This window comes from Melanostigma gelatinosum (assembly GCF_949748355.1).
Source record: "Melanostigma gelatinosum genome assembly, chromosome: 14".
NCBI classification, from domain to species: Eukaryota; Metazoa; Chordata; class Actinopteri; order Perciformes; family Zoarcidae; genus Melanostigma; species Melanostigma gelatinosum.
In genome coordinates, this window is record NC_136647.1 from 23,238,895 (window position 1) to 23,257,796 (window position 18,902).

General features: G+C 47.1%; 1 protein-coding gene across 2 annotated transcripts in view; it reads right to left on the minus strand.

The window, feature by feature from the left end:
* ntm (neurotrimin) overlaps nucleotides 1-18,902 on the minus strand; it is a 567,086-nt gene that overhangs the window by 22,772 nt on the left and 525,412 nt on the right. For both annotated transcript variants that reach the window (XM_079283737.1, XM_079283736.1), the window contains one exon: nucleotides 17,230-17,355. In XM_079283737.1, coding sequence (XP_079139863.1) covers nucleotides 17,230-17,355 — 126 coding nt within the window. The remainder of the gene's footprint in view (nucleotides 1-17,229; nucleotides 17,356-18,902) is intronic.

The window sequence follows — 18,902 nt, forward strand, 5'->3', positions numbered from 1 at the left end:
CGGTAATCCTGTTTTTTCCAGGGAACTCTTTCTGTCCGTCGGCATTTCTCCCATCTCTTCCGTAATTCTGTCCATCATTCTGTACATGCCCCCTCCATCAGATATGGACTGTACCATTGTTGCTGTACCGTTTCATGTAAGAGGCTGGCTGTAAGAGGATGTAAGGTGTTGACATAGTCCATTTTTAGAGTATCTCTGGCCAGCGATGACCAGGGCCTCATCCAAATCAGTAGCCCCCTGCTCGTGACATTTAGCTCTCAGAACCGGATTGAGCCCAGCCAGAAATCTGCGGAATTTCTCCTCTCTGTGAGCTATATCAACATAGCCCGGGAATGCTTCTTGAACTAGCTTGCATATATCTGCTGCATACACTTCCAAACTCTCACCTGGAGCACGGACACGGGCAGAGAGGTTCGCTCTGAAACAATCCAGAAAATGTCTTTGTCCAAAAGCCTCCTGTAATCTCTCCTTTACTGCAGAATAGTCGGTCTGCACGGCTGCTGGCAGGCTATCCCACAGGAGAAAAGCAGCCTTGGTCAGCCGCGTTAGCAGAATCCTAGCCAGTTCGTAATCATAGTCACGTCTGTTGCCTCCTACCGGTGCCTTCATAGCTACCTCATACTGTCTGGTCCAGCAGGGAAAACTTGGTTTTTCCTCTCCGGCAAAGGGTGGTGGAAGTTCAATCCTGACATTGCTGGCGAATGGCCGAACTCCGCATCATTTTTTTTTGTATTTTTCTTTTTTTCCTCATTAAACATGAGCTCTCCCCACGCAGACGCGGCACGGAATCTCCGACTCGTGCTAGCTGAACACTAGCTGAGTTAAGCTAAGCGGGTGTTAGCAGTGGCTAACGTTAATTAACTAGCTCAAACTTCAGTGAACTGCCTTCTACACTTCGCTGACGAAGGGTCTTTTCAGTAGGAAAGCAATCCCACCACTGTCACCGATGTAGCCGAGGGTTTATGTTGCGCCTATACTTTAGGATAATAATAAAACAATAAACACGGGGCTCCGTATTCGGCGCCAAGATGGCAGCAACTTTATTCCTTCTCACACACTACAACCTCTTGTCTCTCTCCCTCCTTCCGTCTCATCCTCGACAATAAAAGCACAAAACACGTACACAGGAACACTGCTTCCTAGAGAGCTCTTAACATACTCAACATAATAGCTTACACTAGCTACCCTTTAGCAAAAAGTGGACCCAACCACTCACGAAATAGTTGTAAGCCTTTAGACTCTTGTACACAATGGTGTGTATTTTTGGTCAGTTTTAGCTAGCTAGCTATGTAGTTAGCAAAATTACTCCACTTCTCCAGACCTTAAACGGAGGTTATTTATCTGTGTCTGTCACCGTTTCTTTGTGAGTTTTTCAATCTTCTCACCTTTGTGTACAACTATTTTCGGGACTCGATTTGATCAGTTGGAACAACCGTAAACAGAGCAAACTATAGGTATTATTGCTGCAGTTTTGAACCTGCCTCCAGTTGCCTGCCCTCCATCTAGAAAGCACGGCGATGTGTGACATCATCTTAAAGTAACCTTTTTTAGGTGGTTTTGATTGGCCGTTCAGATGGTTGTGGGCTGGTGTTGTTAGCTGTTGGGCTGCTTCTTGTCACACAGACCTGGCAACCCTGGATGTAGGGGAGAAGTTTAGATTTCCAAGCTGTCTGATAGCTGCCATGTAGATGGTCAGAAAAGGTAGTGTAGCTCAATACTGGAAGGGCTTTGGTGTAATTCAACAATGTGCTGCTACCCTGATGATTATTTCACTTGCTGTTGTTTACGAATGCATCAATTACAAATACAAATAAATTGGACCAACTTTTTATTAAATTTTCCCTTCTAATTTGGTGGGTTGTAGAGACATAACACACTCATACAAATAACCTACACTTCAAGATGCACCAACATCTGGTCTTACAGTTTTCCAATGTATGAAATAAACAAACGTCAGTTGGGGCAGATCACGTAAAAATATCAAATTCCTGTAAAACACTACCATCTTCTTTAGATGTTGTTTTAGCTACTTTCTGACAGTTATGTTGGATAACCTTAAGCGAACTGGCTAACTTACCAGTTCCTGGAAGGAAAATGTAACGCATTCTAAATTAATCTTAAATCACACTGAATGAAGGTTCCTTTTAGTTGGCTATATTCCATGTTTATTGGCTCTCATGGAGGATGGGAGCATCCTCTAGAGATTGTCACTCAAGGAATATTACTGTGCTAATGTTATCCGATGTTATGTGATTTAGCTGCTTGTCTCAAGCTAAACCCAAACAGTGAACAAAAGTGGAATTGCTAAACTAAAGGTATTTGCTTTCCTATAGATCAAAAAAAAAAAAAAAAAACTTAAAAAAAGCAACACTAAAGCTAAGCAGGTGCTAGAATTAACGCTTCCATGAGCATCTAAAATGGTATTGATATGGTATAACAGCATTACGTTATTTCCTTCACCTTCAAAGAGGTCAAAAAGGGACCAATCTACTATGACTACCAACTCCATCAACTTCAAATGAATCTTTCCAAGCATCCAGGCCTGTGCAAATCTCGAAAACCTTTATTGCTCCGAGGCCAAATTCAAATTCAGTGTGCATGTTCATTCCGGTCGCCTTAATGCACCGAGATGTCAGCTGGCCGCCTGGGCTGACAAACTTTGCAGTCAGGTTGTGTGGTCTGTGGAAGATACCGAGGATCACTTCTGATCCGCCACAAGCCCCTAAAGCCATCTATCTATCAAAGGTGAGGGGGAGCTGGGTCATGGCTGTGTGAGAGCCCCGGATGCAGCCTGAAATCATCAATCTTTATGCACACACACACACACACACACACACACACACACACACACACACACACACACACACACACACACACACACACACAATCTTTATTTATTTAATTCACTCTTTTTAACACCCCGGAGTGCTTGCAATAGCTGGGCTCACACTGAATGGCCCCAGGCAGGAGGAGAGTTGCTCTGCAGCTCAGAGACATTGGAACACAAGTTTGGACTTTAGAAAGTACCGGGACATTTTTCTGCTCTGCTCTGCTACTCTTTGTCTGAGTCAGGAGGACGACTATGCCGTGTGACTCTCTGTATTTTTGTAACGCTTGCTTATCAGGCCCTCAGTTAAATACTGGAGATGAAATTGATAGGAAAAAGACTACTGAAAAAAAGAAGCTAGAATTCAGCACATTGGAAGTGAACAATTGGAGAGAAAAACAACCACAAAGACTGAATCACTGTTTTCTTTTATCTTGCATGAGGAAAATCAAAACGACAGCTTCTCGAGCTAACGCTAGCCTATTTACATTTTCATCTTACACTAAACTAAAAGCCAATCTACATCTCTGAATAGTAGTGTTGTTGATGCCTGCAAGAAAAATAATTCTTCACGATGAATATCAATGTTCTATATGGACTTTAAACAGATAAATAAACATAAGCAACCAGTCCCTGAATACATTTGATTATGAAGAGTGCTGAGATGAGCAGAGAATAAAGAATGACTTTTAACGGGCCCGCTGCTCTGAAAAATGTCTTGTTTTACATACAGATTCTCAACCAGTTCACAAAAGTCAGACTTGGTGAAAGTAAACCAAATGCAGGGGCGCACACACACACACACACACACACACACACACACACACACACACACACACACACACACACAAACTTCCACAGCTGTCTTGCAGCATACACATGCACAGCAGAGATCAGAGTTTGAGATCTGAATGGTCTCTATCAAAGATTAGTTTTAAGGCCTCTGCTGTATTGGAAAACACACCATAAAAAACATGAAAGACGCCAGAGAGATGCAAAGAAACCTAATTTTAAACCATTGATGTCACAAACATATGGTGGGCACCCCAGGGTGGTAAGCCGCGGAGGCGTCCTATGATTACAGATTGTAGTCCACATTTATGAAACATATTAACAAAAGAGTTACTTTGTTTGGTTTTCCCTTCGATATAAAACGGAAAGACAATCTATACAGCAGTTTAGACATGTGCACCCTGGACAACCATTCACGCTCACATGCCACATGCACACCTACGTGTGGAGTCAGTGTTAGTTAAGCAAAACTGCATGACTTCGGACCGTAGGAGAAATTTGGAGCACCTGGAGAAAACCCACACATGCACAGGGAGACTATGCAAACTCCACGCAGAAGGTAAAGTAATATACACAAACAGTTTCCAGCCCAGCATGGTGAAATCAAACTCATTTTGCCATCGGGTGACTCAGCTTCCTCATTCTCCTCCCACATGAAAATGTATTTAAAGCCAATTATAGGATGTCGAAAGAGAAAACAGCTTTGTTGTTCACATTGGAGCCAAGAAGTAAAAGCAGCAATGAAACCAGCTGTTGGATCCAGTTAATGAGATTTCACAGCAGCAGTTCCCAGAGGTAGCTGAGTGGTTCAGTCCCACACCTCGGCAACACGTGTGGACCCCTCTCACCCTGCAGTCAATTCTGTCAGACCACTTGCTCCCCTGCTTTACTCACTAATTCACTGTTGGCCTGATTAAGAGTGAAAATTACAAAAGGGTGAGGAGACTGCGTTCTCTTCTGTAAAATCTCTTTAGGTGCGCTAGTCCAATTTGGTTCATGATCATATTAATTGGAGATAAACCTTAGCTGAATTTCAGGAGCAGGGCCACACCTCCACGGGGCCACTTCCGGCCACACCCTACAAATACCCACGGCCACCATAGCTCAGCCTGCTACGCCTTTCGCACCAAACCGTAAGGCTGCTACACCGTCAGAAAAGAGCTACACTGTCAGAAAAGACTCAGGCTGCTACGTCGTTCGCACCAAAATGCAAGAACGCCCGCAGCACCGCAAAAACAACAAACAGGAAAAACTACGAACAGGAAAGGAAAATAAAACCCTTACCTCGCCAGCATGGACCTGCTACTAACCGGGCCTCCCGATGACGACGAACCGTTTGCCTCCCCAGCCGCCACCCGCACAGCCCGGGGCCGCACTCCACCGAGGCAGGGCTTCCAGACGCCACCGATCGCCTCCGGGAGCGGCCCGGCGGCCCAGCGCAGCCGAACCCGGCGACCGGCCACATCCACCAACCAGAATCCCTCCCTCCGGGCAATCCGCCAGTACGGGGACCCAGACCGACCGTCATCGTCCAGCGAGCCAAGTCCCACACCGGCACGCCTCCGTAGCAGACGGCGATCCGCTGCCCCTGAACGCGGGCAACGGACGCGGAAGTCCCCCCCTTCCTCCTCCGCTCGCTCCGGACGCAGCGCTCGGGGACAAACCTCCGACAGCCCGGCTTCCGGCGACTCCAGCATCCCAGCACGCCGCGCTCGAAGCCACCGGCACAGCGCCCGCGCCCCGACGGCATCTCTCAGCGGATCCGACCCGCCCAGGATCGCCGCCTGGACCGTAGCGCGGCTGTTAACGAAGCTGCAGGAGAGGGGGATCCCCCACAAGCGGCGCGACAAAAAAAAAAGAAAAAAAGCGACACTGCTCCAACTCCTCGCAGCCGCCATGACACCTCGCCACGCAGCGACGGACTTTCCAGCGACACACGGGCGCGCCGTCAGCGACGCAATCACGCACCACCAAGCCCCGCCCCGCCGGCCTCGACGTTCCAGGTTGCCAGGTTCACAGCGTCCGCCTCCACCTTCCCATGCAAACCCCCCGATTCATGGCCGCTCCGGAATGCCAACTCTCCCTCCCTCACTAGTTCAGCAGGATCCTACTGCTCCTTACAGCTTCGTTCCTTCGGCCTGTACTTTCACTTTCCCCTTTCACCACACTTCATCTGCTCCCCACCCCGGCATCGGGGTGCCGGGTTTCCTCTCCTGTGTCCCTCCCCCCTATCCCACTTTTCCCACCACACATGCCTATCCCTCCATACACATCCCTGGCACCGGGTTGCCAGGCTCCCTCTCCGCCGTCCCCCCCCCCCTATCCCACGTTCCCCACCACACATGCCTTTCCTATCACGACGGGTCCGGGCACCGAGTTGCCAGGCTCCCTCTCCTCTGTCCTCCCCCCCTATCCCCCTTTTCCCACCACGCTGTTTCCAGGCACCAGGATGCCAGTTCCCACCTTTTCTCTTCCTACTCTCCAACTAGCCCATCCGCTGCCTCCCGGCACCACACTGCCCCCCCCCCCTCTTCCTCCAAACCAGCCACCATACGGCCCGCCGCCGGGCCAGGGACGGTAGGCCACCCCCTCCCTTGGCCCCAGTACCAACAACTCATCCCCCAGGACCCACAGTACACCCAGCAGTTCTCATTGGCTTCCGCGATCCCTCCCCCCACCATACCAGCCTGGAAACCTTCAGAAGTCTCCTCTGTCCCCCTCCCCCATTCCGCTTCTCCACCATGCAGATACCAAGCAACAACGAAACGCAGCAACACAGCCACGGAGCAGCAACGCAGCCACGGAGTGCAATGACGCAGCCACTCAGCCATGCTACGCAACGCTAGAACGCAGCAGCCACGCATCGCAGCCACTGACCGCAGCCACGCAACACTGCAGCAACCGAATGCAGCAGGCAACGGGACGCAGCAACAGGAACAGAACGCAGCAATGAATCGCAGCAACGCAACAACGGACCGCAGCAACGCAGCCACGGAGTACAATGACGCAGCCACGGAACGACTCAGAAAAGAAGAAAAGCCGGAATGCCAACTCTCCCTCCCTCACTACTTTCGCAGGATCCTACTGCTCCTTCCAGCTTCGTTCCTTCGGCCTGTACTTTCACTTTCCCCTCTCACCACACTTCCTCTGCTCCCCACCCCGGCACCGGGGTGCCGGGATCCTCTCCTGTGTTCCTCCCCCCTATCCCACTTTCCCACCACACATGCCTTGCCCTCTATACACATCCCTGGCACCGGGTTGCCAGGCTCCCTCTCCGCCGTCCCCCCCCCCCTATCCCACGTTCCCCACCACACATGCCTTTCCCATCACGACGGTTCCGGGCACCGAGTTGCCAGGCTCCCTCTCCTCTGTCCTCCCCCCTATCCCCCTTTTCCCACCACGCTGTTTCCGGGCACCGGGATGCCCGTTCCCACCTTTTCTCTTCCTACTCTCCAACTAGCCCATCCGCTGCCTCTCGGCACCACACTGCCCCCCCCCCCCTTCCTCCAAACCAGCCGCCATACGGCCCCGCCGCCGGGCCAGAAAGAAAAGCAACGACTCAGCCATGCTACGCAACGCAGCAACGCCGGAATGGAACGGAACGCAGCAACGCCGGAACGGAATGCAGCAACGGCAGAACGCAGCAGCCACGCATCGCAGCCACTGACCGCAGCCACGCAACAATGCAGCAACCGAACGCAGCAGGCAACGGGACGCAGCAACAGGAACAGAACGCAGCAACGAATCGCAGCAACGCAGCAACGGACCGCAGCAACGCAGCCACGGAGTGCAATGACGCAGCCACGGAACGACTCAGCCATGCCACGTAACGCAGCAATGCCGGAATGGAACGGAACGCAGCAACGCCGGAACGGAATGCAGCAACGGCAGAACGCAGCAGCCACGCATTGCAACGACGGAACACAGCAACGCACCCTAGCAACGTACCCCAGCAACGTAACGCAGCAACGTAAGGCAGCAACGCAATGACGCAGCAAGCAACAACGGGATGCAGCAACACAGTGCAACGGACGCAGCAATGTAACAACGCAACAAGTAACGACTCAGCAATGCAGCAAGCAACAACGGATCACATCAAGCAACAACGGAACGCAGCAACGGAACGACGCATGACGCAGCCACGCAACGCAGCAGGCAACGAGACGCAGCAAGCACGGAACGCAAAGCAACAACGGAACGCAGGACGCCAGTGCCCCAGCCGCCTACTTCAGAAAACACAGCAAGTGACCATAACCGGGACATCTGGCACCGGGATGCAGTGCCCCCACCCCGCCCACTTCCAGCGATGAACTCACACAATTGGCCAACAACGATGCCGCTCCCTCTGCCGTCTTTTGGGGGGTTTTCACGACGGACGACATTGCCGGAGACCAGCCTCGAAGAAAGAGAAGAGAAGAGCCGGTCCCCGTACTATATTTCAAATTCAACCACACCTGAGCCCCTACGAACCCCTCATGCGCTAACTACAAACCAGGAAAACACAGCAAACCGCCCCCCACGAACCACTGTTCACCACAGAGACTGGCCGCATCGCCGACCGATCCTGGTTCCTCTTGCACTTCAGGGGAATCCTAACCATCTCCGGGATCAATCCCGGCTCCTTCCCTGGCCACTCCTCCCGCGTAGGAGCCGCCACCACCGCAGCGAGCAGAGGAGTCCCAGACCACCATCAAAGCCTGGGCCGCTGGCCCTCCCACGCCTACCAACTCTACACCCACCACAGCGCCACCGACATGCGCAACGGGCAGGCGGCACTGCTCCCGTAGGCAGGCTTTTGGGGGTCTGCAAGGCCCGGGAGCCGCAGTGGACCCTGAAACTAGCCTTTCCCCAAACCGCTTCGCTCAGGCTACCCTCCACCAACCATCCCTAAAACTCTCCAGCCGGCCAAATCGCCGAGGTGGGGCCCTAAGCTAGTGAATTGGAGATAAACCTTAGCTGAATTTCAGGAGCAGGGCCACACCTCCACGGGGCCACTTCCGGCCACACCCTACAAATACCCACGGCCACCATAGCTCAGCCTGCTACGCCTTTCGCACCCCACCCTCCCGCCCCTCTTTAAAACCACTCCCGGAAGGCCACCTGCCTCCACAGCCACTACTGTCCCACATGGACCGGGGGGGTCTGCAAGGCCCGGGAGCCGCAGTGGACCCTCAAACTAGCCTTTCCCCAAACCGCTTCGCTCAGGCTACCCTCCACCAACCATCCCTAAAACTCTCCAGCCGGCCAAATCGCCGAGGTGGGGCCCTAAGCTAGTGAAAATGAGGTTATTGATTGGCTACTCAAGAGTAAAAAAAAGCAAGTGAGCAGCTTTTCCTCATCGGCAGTATTTTTATGTTTATATACTCTCAGCTAGAACACCTGAGAACTGAGATTTAACTTCATTCAAATCATTTCACTCATTAAATCATTTCCATTAGACATCATGCCGTCAAATAGATACTCATACATTGGAAAATAGATCATGGGTTGGTCTATTGTATTGAAGTTGTCAGATTTTGCTCTTGGCAACGGTATGGACCACTCTCACTTGGCTCCCACTGTTTGACACAGTCATTACATTTCTGAGTAATGCCATGTTCATTTGTGAAACTGTCCAAATCCTCCTGACAGGACTGAAACAGAAAGTAGATGCAGTCAAGCACCAGGTGACTGAAATCAGTGAACCATCGCTCAGATCATTGATTTGGACCTTCAGAAATACCAACTTCAGTCAATTTCAATACCACACAGGAGATAATGTGATAAGCTGTATGTTTGATCTGTCTGGAGAAGCAAAGGTGTATTTTTCCCATATAAGGTAGATGGATGGACAGATGGATTGGACCTTACCTGTGCAACAAGCTTCAAACAAGCAAACAAGCATCATCATTAAGGTATTTTCCAGACCAAGAAAGTTTGGAGCAATGGACAATGAGGGGATCTGTGCCTTAGTGAGCAAAGGAAATGAGTCAACTTTGAAACAATGGCCGCGAACTTATGCGATTATAACATCATGGGAGGATTTAATAGGGGTATGTAATATGTTTACAATAATTCCATATTTCTGTCATCCTGAGGTTTCTTACAATTATCCACAGAATTTCTCTTTATTGAAATGGATGGTCTAAGGACAAAGGGTGTATTATAAAGCCCTTTGAGGCAGCTCTAAAAAGGACATTTGGAGACCCAAATGGACACATGGTAACCAAATGATATTCTGACACACTAAAGGTGTTTCTCCCTTTATATTTTGATATTATATTATTTTCCTTTTATTTTTAGTCTTTGCAAATTGCAAAAACTATGTATATATGGTCGAAGACATGGTGTGTGTGTAGCGGACTTGCTGTGCGTAATGGCTGCGACCGAGCATGAGAGTAGCTCAGTTACGCAAACGTTGGTTGACGGCTTATATAAGAGGAAGATACGGTTTGTACTATAAGTACTAGCATTTTCTGAAGCCAGTAGCTCCATGGTAACATCCGCTAGCACAGGGATTCCCAAAGTGGGGTGCGCGCACCCCTGGGGGTGCGCGAGCTGCCTCTAGGGGGTGCGCGAGAGGAAAAGTGTAATGGCGGTCTGATGGTGTAATAATATTAAATATTAAAAAAAATGTAATTTTAATTTAAAAACTGTCAGGTGGGACATCTGAAGCTATCAGTCGTAAAAGAGGAGAGGGACAGAGAGAGAGAGAGGAATCGGAGGCGAGGGGAACGGAGAGGTGCGTTGGGGGGAGAAGAAATCGAGCCAGAGTCAGAGGAAGATGAGACGGCGCAGACTGGGAAAAAAGGAGGAAATATGATGAAAAGTATGTGTGTCTGGGCTTCACTTGGATTGGCAACGCAGATTCCCCAAAGCCACAGTGCGTGGTGTGTCTGAAGCCCTCTTATTTACGTCGCCACCTGAACACCAAGCATGCCAGTGCAAGTCAAAAGCCCCTTACATTGTTTATATCGAAATTGGAGGAGTTACAAAACAGCCAAAAACAACTGGAGTCTCATTCATGTGTTGGTCTATAAATGACGCACTACGGGCTTCATATCTGGTTACAGAATAGCGAGAAAGGGGCTACCGCACACAATCGCCGAAGACGTGTGCTTGCCAGCTGCCAGAGAGATGGTGGAATGTATGATTGGAGAGAAAGAAGCAAAAAAGTTGGACATGATCCCGGTGTCCAACAACACTGTGTCGCGCCGCATCGATGCTTTGTCCGAAGACATCCTGGCTACATTAGTCGGTCATTAATTGTAAATTAAATGTGATAATCTGCCTCTGAGCCTGTGCGTGTGTGCTCGCATCCGTATTGCTCTTTAAAAGTGACGCCTTGTGTCACTGAAAGTTATTGAAACTTTGTTGCAGTGTTTCAGGGCGTTTTCACACCTTCAGTTCATTTGCTTTGTTGCAGTTGCTCCTTTGTTCGGTTTGTGTAACACTGCAACATTTAACAGCGGACTAAATCTTGTAAACAAATGCCACGCGCGAGCAAACTGTTCTCTCATTGGTCCGATTATTATGCGGCTATAAAGGCTTAAAAGGCTCTGTTGCTTCTTTTTTTTTTTTTTTTATTAAGGGGGGGGGGGGGGGGTGCGCGAACCCGGTCGGGATGTAGAAGGGGGTGCGCGGCCTAAAAAGTTTGGGAACCGCTGCGCTAGCACATTGTTGTAATGTGTCTTTTTCCGTCTAAATGCTGTAAGATACGACTTGCAGCGGTTATCGCGACTTTGGACAGTGTGTGTGTGGGCTCCTTTTGTGGAGAATCCATAAGAAATGAAAGAAAATCGATGATTTCTTTGCAAAGATGAGGATTTTGGGCATGCTGAGATACCAAACACGGACATGTTTTGTGACGTATTTGCGCAAACAAGCCGTAGGAACGGAAGGGGAGGGGATCGAGGACGCCGGTGTTGAACAGGCAAAACCCTTGTTAAATAAATGAGATGATACAATGTGATGATCACAAAGACATTTATTATCATGTGTATGGAAACCTGCATACACAACAAGAAGCCCAACAGACTTTCCCACGAGCGTTGGATGTTTCGTCGCTTGGTGTCGCTTTATTTTTGAAGGCTTCAGTGCTTCGTTTGATAACATTAGCCCACATTCCACACACTGAGCCCTCAGCTCTGCCTCGTTGCCTCCGTTCACAAAGCCGTACTTAAGAAAGTCAGGGTTGTAGTTGCGCACACATTTAGACTTTTGGGGGGGGGGGGGGGGGGGGTATGGCACCACTGTCGTCTTCATTTTTTCTTTTTAATGACTTATCCATAACTTTCGCTACAGGCTAGCGGCTAGCTGATTGTCTTCTTCTGCTTATTGCAGCTTGTTAAACAACTGACTGACACATTACCGCCACCAGGTGGTGGGAAGCTATATTGCAACTGAGCGTCTCATGGATAACAGTAATATCTCTGGTGTCTTCAATTGATAACCTATGCGGTCCCGCGGCCCACAGGTGCAAAACTAAAAGTTTTTCGCGGCCCTCTAGGAGGTAAGTTCTGATGTTCAAACAAATCCTGTTAAGTTTTCTGATTTGTATTTTTCTTTATTTTTTATTGTTCTGACAGCTCAGGTCCCTTTAAACAAAAATATATGTTTTTTGTATTAGTCCATTTTTTTTAAAGTATTACTTTAACAGCTCAGGGATGTTCAAGGAGCAACCTGTTTGTGCACTTTCTGAAGATCAGTTCTGTTTTTGAATAAAGGGTTGGAAAGTAATGCTTTTTTAAATTTATTTTTTTATCCGATTAATCGAAAAAAATAATCACCTGATGAATCGATTATTTAAATAATAATAAAAAAAATATGATGACAGCAATCGGTAAGATCGATTAACATTGTTTTCTATAAACGTTGTTTGTTTTCCACGGTTGGCAGAGCGCTTCCACTCCAGTTAATCGAGTGGCGCGCTAACGAAAGCGTGGAATTACGCTGTCGGCCCGCCCTTCACAGTGTTACGGCTATCACAGTTAGCAGAGTGTTCCTGCTCAGGCAAACTTGGTGAGACACTAGTTCGACTAGATCGGCATTGGCGTTGTGTCCATTGAGATTTAACCTGAGCGTCCCCGCTCAGGTTAACTCAGTGGGAAACTAGCTAAACAAAGCTGATACTGGGGCTGTGGCCATCAACTTTGTAGGATTACAACTATCACAGTTAGCAGAGTGTTCTCGCTCAGGCTAACTCGGTGAAGGCTAGTTATACTAAATCAACATTGATGTTGTGCCCATTGATGCTTTTACGCATCACGGCTGTCGCAGCTGGCAGTGGCCTCACTCAGGCTAACCTGGTGGGACACTAACTAGACTACCGTACTTTTTACCCCACGCGTTGAGGCGTCGGTTTATAGTCCGGTGCGATTTATATACGGATTTTTACGCAGATTTTCTCCGCCACAACAACAACCGCAAATTCCGGTTACGGTCTAACACAACATTTACTAGCTCCCGACACAGAACAGTTGCTACCAGCAACCCCTCTGCTACCAGCTGTTACTGACAGGGTCGCTACAATATGGATGAAGTACCTTTGACCTACCTCTCACTAGGACTGTTAACACAAAAGGTTGAACGGCAAGATGCTTTTAACAGTACATGTCCGACTCGCTAGCTTCTAAGCTAATTTTAACATTACCGCCAATGGGGAAATGCTAACCGCGATTAGCATTAGCGAATATATAATATATCTTTGTACATCTTTTCATGCAGACATACTTGCATTACAGACTAAGGTCTCTCACGGCTACCAAACGAAAAGCAATGAGGCAATAACTGTTGTTGCTCATAGCTCTGAATAGCTGTTGTGCTAGCAGCAACTGGCCAAGCCAGTTAAATGCTATTCAGAGCTATGAACAACGTAGACACGCTGCATGAGAAGTTCAGCTTTTTCTCAAGTCTGCCAGTGGATCCTAACAGCGCGGAGCAGTGTGAAAGAATCCACCATCACCAACGGGTTCCGAAACGCTGGACTACTACGAGATGAAGACGACAGCGCATTGAGGAGGACAGGCAAGCTCAGGGACGGATTTGCCTCGGGAGCAAAGTGACACAGGGTGCAGACGAAACACGGACTGCAAGCAGGAACGAAGCAATTCTGAGGCTGTTTAATTCCGACACTGAAGAAGAGGACTTCAATGGTTTTAGTGCACAGGAGGACGAAGGCGATAGCGATCAATAGCGATCCTGCGTGTTTTTGTGTGCGTGTTTTTGAGTGAGAGAAATAAATCATCTTGGTTTGCAATAAGACTGCTGTCCTGAGTCTGCATTTGGGTCCTTGAACACACCACATCATGCACCTTCAGTTAGGTAGGTACATGTCCGACTCACTCTTTGTCGGTTATGGTGAGCCTGAGAAGGGCTGTGCTCTTTTAAAAAAAAACAGCACCTGTCCCACTGGATAGTGGAGGCCATTGCCTATACATACAAGGCGAGCGCCTGCGCTCGGCCATCCGGGGTGAAGGGTCACTACCAAGAGTGTCTCCACACCAAGGGCAGGCCTGAGAGGTGTGCCTGTGGAGGATATATGTGCTGCGGCCTCATGGGCATCGGACACCGGAACTTATAGACGACGGGGGTCATCCGAGGTCACACGTGACTTTGTTGATATAAATATTCGACCTGCGCATGCGCGAGACGGAAGATATCCAGTGTGAAGCACTGCCTCTGGCGGTCATCCAGGATTCATAGAACCGTAGTTGCATTCGTAACTTTCGTTTTTGGGCCAGAAAGTTATGCAATACAACAATATTCAGGATCTGAGTTGCTAAGAACCTGCAGTAAAAGAAGGGATGCCATACATTGTTGCCATCTTGTCTTTTTTACAACCAGAAGTAACACGAGAGGGTGGAGCTACAACCAAATTAGAATAAGACAGGCTACCAAAAATGTACCAGGTAACTTTCATGAACTGAAAAACAAACTGTGATAAAGTTTAGGGCGGCTGTGGCTCAGTGGTTAGAGCGGGTTGTGTTCTAACTGTAAGGTTGGTGATTCGATCCCTGGCACCTACTGTCCTTATGTGTCCTTGAAGCGCGAATGGCTCGTGCTCTAGCGCTGCTGTGCTGCTGGGTTGATTTGTCATGCTTGACATTTTATGTTGTCATATGAATATATGTGACTGGTTCTTGTCATTGTGTTAATTACATTGATTCTGACTTGTCCGTTCATGACGAAGCATCCCGTCATCGTGGGGTTATTTCGGACATTTGATTCTCTTTTGAATCAGTAGGGAACAGCTAACTGCTGTTGTTTCCCCACCCGCTAAGCTAGTTAGCTTAGCCTCCCTGAACACACACGGGGGCTCAGCTGTTTTTTGTTATTGTTCCGGGTTCAAAAGGTCACACAGCCCGTTGTCTCCTACGTGAGCACAGTCCACCGAAAACATTATATTTCCCACAATTTAAGCTTCTGCATTTTCCAAATGCACTAGTATTATTCAAATGTATTGTTCGGTTCGTAAGCCTCGTACCGAACGGTTTAATATGAATGCGTGATGTTACACCCCTAGAAACAAATAACCGTAGCTCAGTAGGACAGCACAGATGGCCCAGGTATAAATGCACGGCCCGCCACTGCTCAAAACTATTGAAGTCATTGGCACCTAGAGTATTTAACTTTCAGTGCAGACTCCTTGTACAGATCCAGTTCCTGCTGTAGTGTCAGCTCACCTCTGTTTACAGCTTTACAAACATTAGCTTGGTCCTCATAGGGCCATAATCGAAGACAATACAAACTGACAATCTCAAGACCATCCCCAGCTAAGATCCAGTCTGGTCCATTGCTTTTCTGAGTGTCATTAATACGGTTACACTGTGTGGAAAGTTTTTCGGTCGTCTTGGAGTCATGAATTCACTACTGTATTGTTCTCTCGTGGTGTGTCTGGCCTAAGTCAGAGGAACTGAGAAAAATATGTGATGTCTTTCCATTATCCGTAATGTTCTTTCCATCATATTTATAAATAAAATAACGTGGGAATAGAGAAAAGATCCTCTAAGTCCACTAAGCTTTAAGTTTGGTCAAAGATGTTCTAGGTTTATCTGTTGGACATTAATATAAGGTAATTTGCGATAAGGAGCGAGGTGAAGTTAGAGTGGTGTTGGGGTTGTAGACAAATATATTTGCAACCTGTCATTTATTATATATTTAACAAGCTTGATTGATTTGCATATAACAGAGGGCTAAATAGAATGTGCTCTCTTCTTTTTCTCCTTGACATTTAACAGTGTTGACACTAATACTGCAATATAATATATAAGTAAGAATATAACATTCCTTGTGCATTCCGTAGCAGTGTTGTGTAAATGTATTCTGCTGCTATATGTTTGCATCCTGCAAGAACTCTCTGTTAAATTTTCCCACCGGGTCTGGCAGGGTTTCCTCCATCCTAAGCTTTGATACCAGAGGAAGTGTCCTGTGTTCTCTTCGTATGCTCAGCACCCAGAGACAGAGCTGAACAATATGCTTCAACACTCATTAAACATAAAGGTTTGTTGGTAGCTAGAAACTCTGTCACTCAAACCAAAGTGTACAATGTTATTACATTTTTGAACACCAATAATTTACAATGAACAACAACATGTGTGACACAAATGCCGATGCTCATGTGGTGGATTGGAGACTGACTCATACAGTCATTGGAGACTGACTCCATACAGAGGCAGTGAGGTTATGTTGCTGATAAATGCTGCACAGATTACAGAGGAGCTCATGGGTCCCTAACCACAGAATGTCAACATGAGTCAACAAGAAGATACTCCAATCTGTGCAACATCTTGCTCAAAGGTGTCACAGCTGTCAATATCAAAGTCCCCAGACTTTTCACCATTTGACCCCAATAGAGCTATGGGTAGCAGGCATCTGCTTTCTCTCCTTTATAAAAATATAGGAAATCAGAGAAGTCCAACAGCAGTCTGTTCTACACAGCCTGCACAATAATGTGTGCACAAGCATGCATTTCACAAATAGGAGCCAATCAATGTTCCCTCGCCCTGCTTATCTCCTGTCAGATAGGTCAGTCACACTAGTGTCATATTTACATTTCAATTCCCAGATCCCAGCATCAACACAAAGGACAGCACAGACAAAAGCACAAAAGTAACTCATTATGAATGCAAACATCTTGCCTGATTAAGTGAAGCATGGGCCCACAGTGATACGGTTCCCTTCATTCTTCAGTGAGGCATTATGGCATAAATCCATTGAGCATGCACAATGCAACAACCCCGATTCTGGACATCCTTGCTATGGCATGCTTGTGAATGAATAATTCTCCACACAGTAGTAATGTTCTCTGGATTAATAATGTCATTCAAAGTGCCTCCAGAACATTTACATCCATCCTATTATCCTAATTAATTAGTCCAATAACAACAGGGTCAGTTTACTTTCTGCGAACAATTCAGTGTAAGGATGATCTGGAAGCAGGTAATGATGGGTAATAAGTGAGGCGAGAAACCCACCAGGGGTCAAACAAAGTCAAAGATGTGGGGATAAAGGGAGAGGGATGAGGGGAAGAGAGGAGGATGAGATGAGAATGAAGTAGGAAGCACAGAGAATGTGTGATGGTTTGAATGTAGCAGAACTTAATGTTCTTATTTACAGGACAAACAAGTTACCTGAAGAGTAGATGAGTTTCCAGCTGACAGAAGGCTCTGGTTTACCGCTGGCCTGGCACATCAGGGTGACGTTGGAGCCTTCATTCACCACAATATCTCTTGACAGGTTGATGATTTTCGGTGGTACTGTGAAAGCAAATGGCAAATGTTGAAGAAGGTTGAAAGGGAAAAAATGAGAACATTTGACACATCAGGTTTGTGTCTTTTGTGCTTTAGTGGTTTGATTGATTTGTTTTTATTTGTCTCCTCCACGTCCCTCTATATTAATTGTCGTAGTAACCTTTTAATGCTATGACTGGAATGCTCCTTTTAAGTTTGAGGTGTTGACAAGTATTACATTGAAATACTTTAAGTGTGCTGCCATTGCTTTTTATTGTGACATATTTAATACAAACTGTTTTAATGCATCGGAAACATGGGAGGATGGTAAAGGACCATTAATATTAATAATTATTTGCTTATCTAGTCAGAAGAACCGGTTTTCGTCGCTCAGCGCTACGTGACATTTCGTTGCTCATTGGTTGTAGGTCTATTAATTGCATCCAGAGGCATTTTGGTCTACAGCTGTTGATGGAGCCCCTTGGATATTGAAAATGAAGTGAGAGGCTCCAGACTAATTTGTGTATAGTCTGTCTATGTCAGGCTATACTTTAGCAATTACAAGAACTCATCTTCTTCTTTTCCAGATTATAAACTGAAATTGTTCAAAATCACTATCCTTTTTTTGTTGCATTCATAACTAGAGAAGTTTGAACATTCAATTCTGCTTCCTTTTGTAGAAGTGTGCCTCTGGTAACTTCAGATGTCAACACTGACTAGACATCCAGTCTTCTACTCGTGGATAGAGAGTGTGTAGGTCAGGCCAAGTCCATTTGTATTCATATAGTACCAAATGATCAGTAGGCGCATGATGCTTCTCATAGAGAGCTGGTCTAGAGCGTACTTTAGAGGTGAGGGAGGGATAGTTTGAAGGATCCAGGAGCTAGTTTCTCAGCTCAAATCTGCATTCTGCTGCACATGCTAAAAGCGTCCCGCCTGTTTAAAAGTGAAGCATCTTTGATGAGTGCATTAGATGCGTAGAGGTGGAATGATTCACATTTTAGTTGTGCGGTTAACATTTGATATGAGGAAGAAGCGTCAGTCACATTCATTTATGAGACATTTCCCATTCCTTTTCCCACTGATAAAACAGCTTCTAATGAATCATGCAAGCACTGCACCGGAGCAGTTGTTTCTGAACATAAAGATATGAATTATACTCTGCAAAAAAACAGATTTATTTGAAGTCAATATCCTCTTTTGTGGCACACAAATCAATAAAAGGAAATTATGTTGATGTGCAAATGGAAACATTGAGACAAAGCAGAGGGAATCAAACATGACACTAACATGACACTTTTGTTCCCCATGGACAAATACAGCTTTTTGTTTCTGAGCTGGAAACAAGCAGAGAGAGTGAGATTTGTTCCTTCCTGCTCTACTCCACTGGAAGTCCGTGAAACTGGTTGGCTAGCAGTTCGTCATTCCCGACTGCCTACTGAAGGCTCAGGGGCTTCCACAGACTTTCTTTAACCTTCAACTTGTATTTGTCCCCAAAGGGCAATTGGCTTTTGCAGCAAGACTCAGATAAGATGATACAATACAAAAAAACTTCATAGGGTACGTCAAAAGGA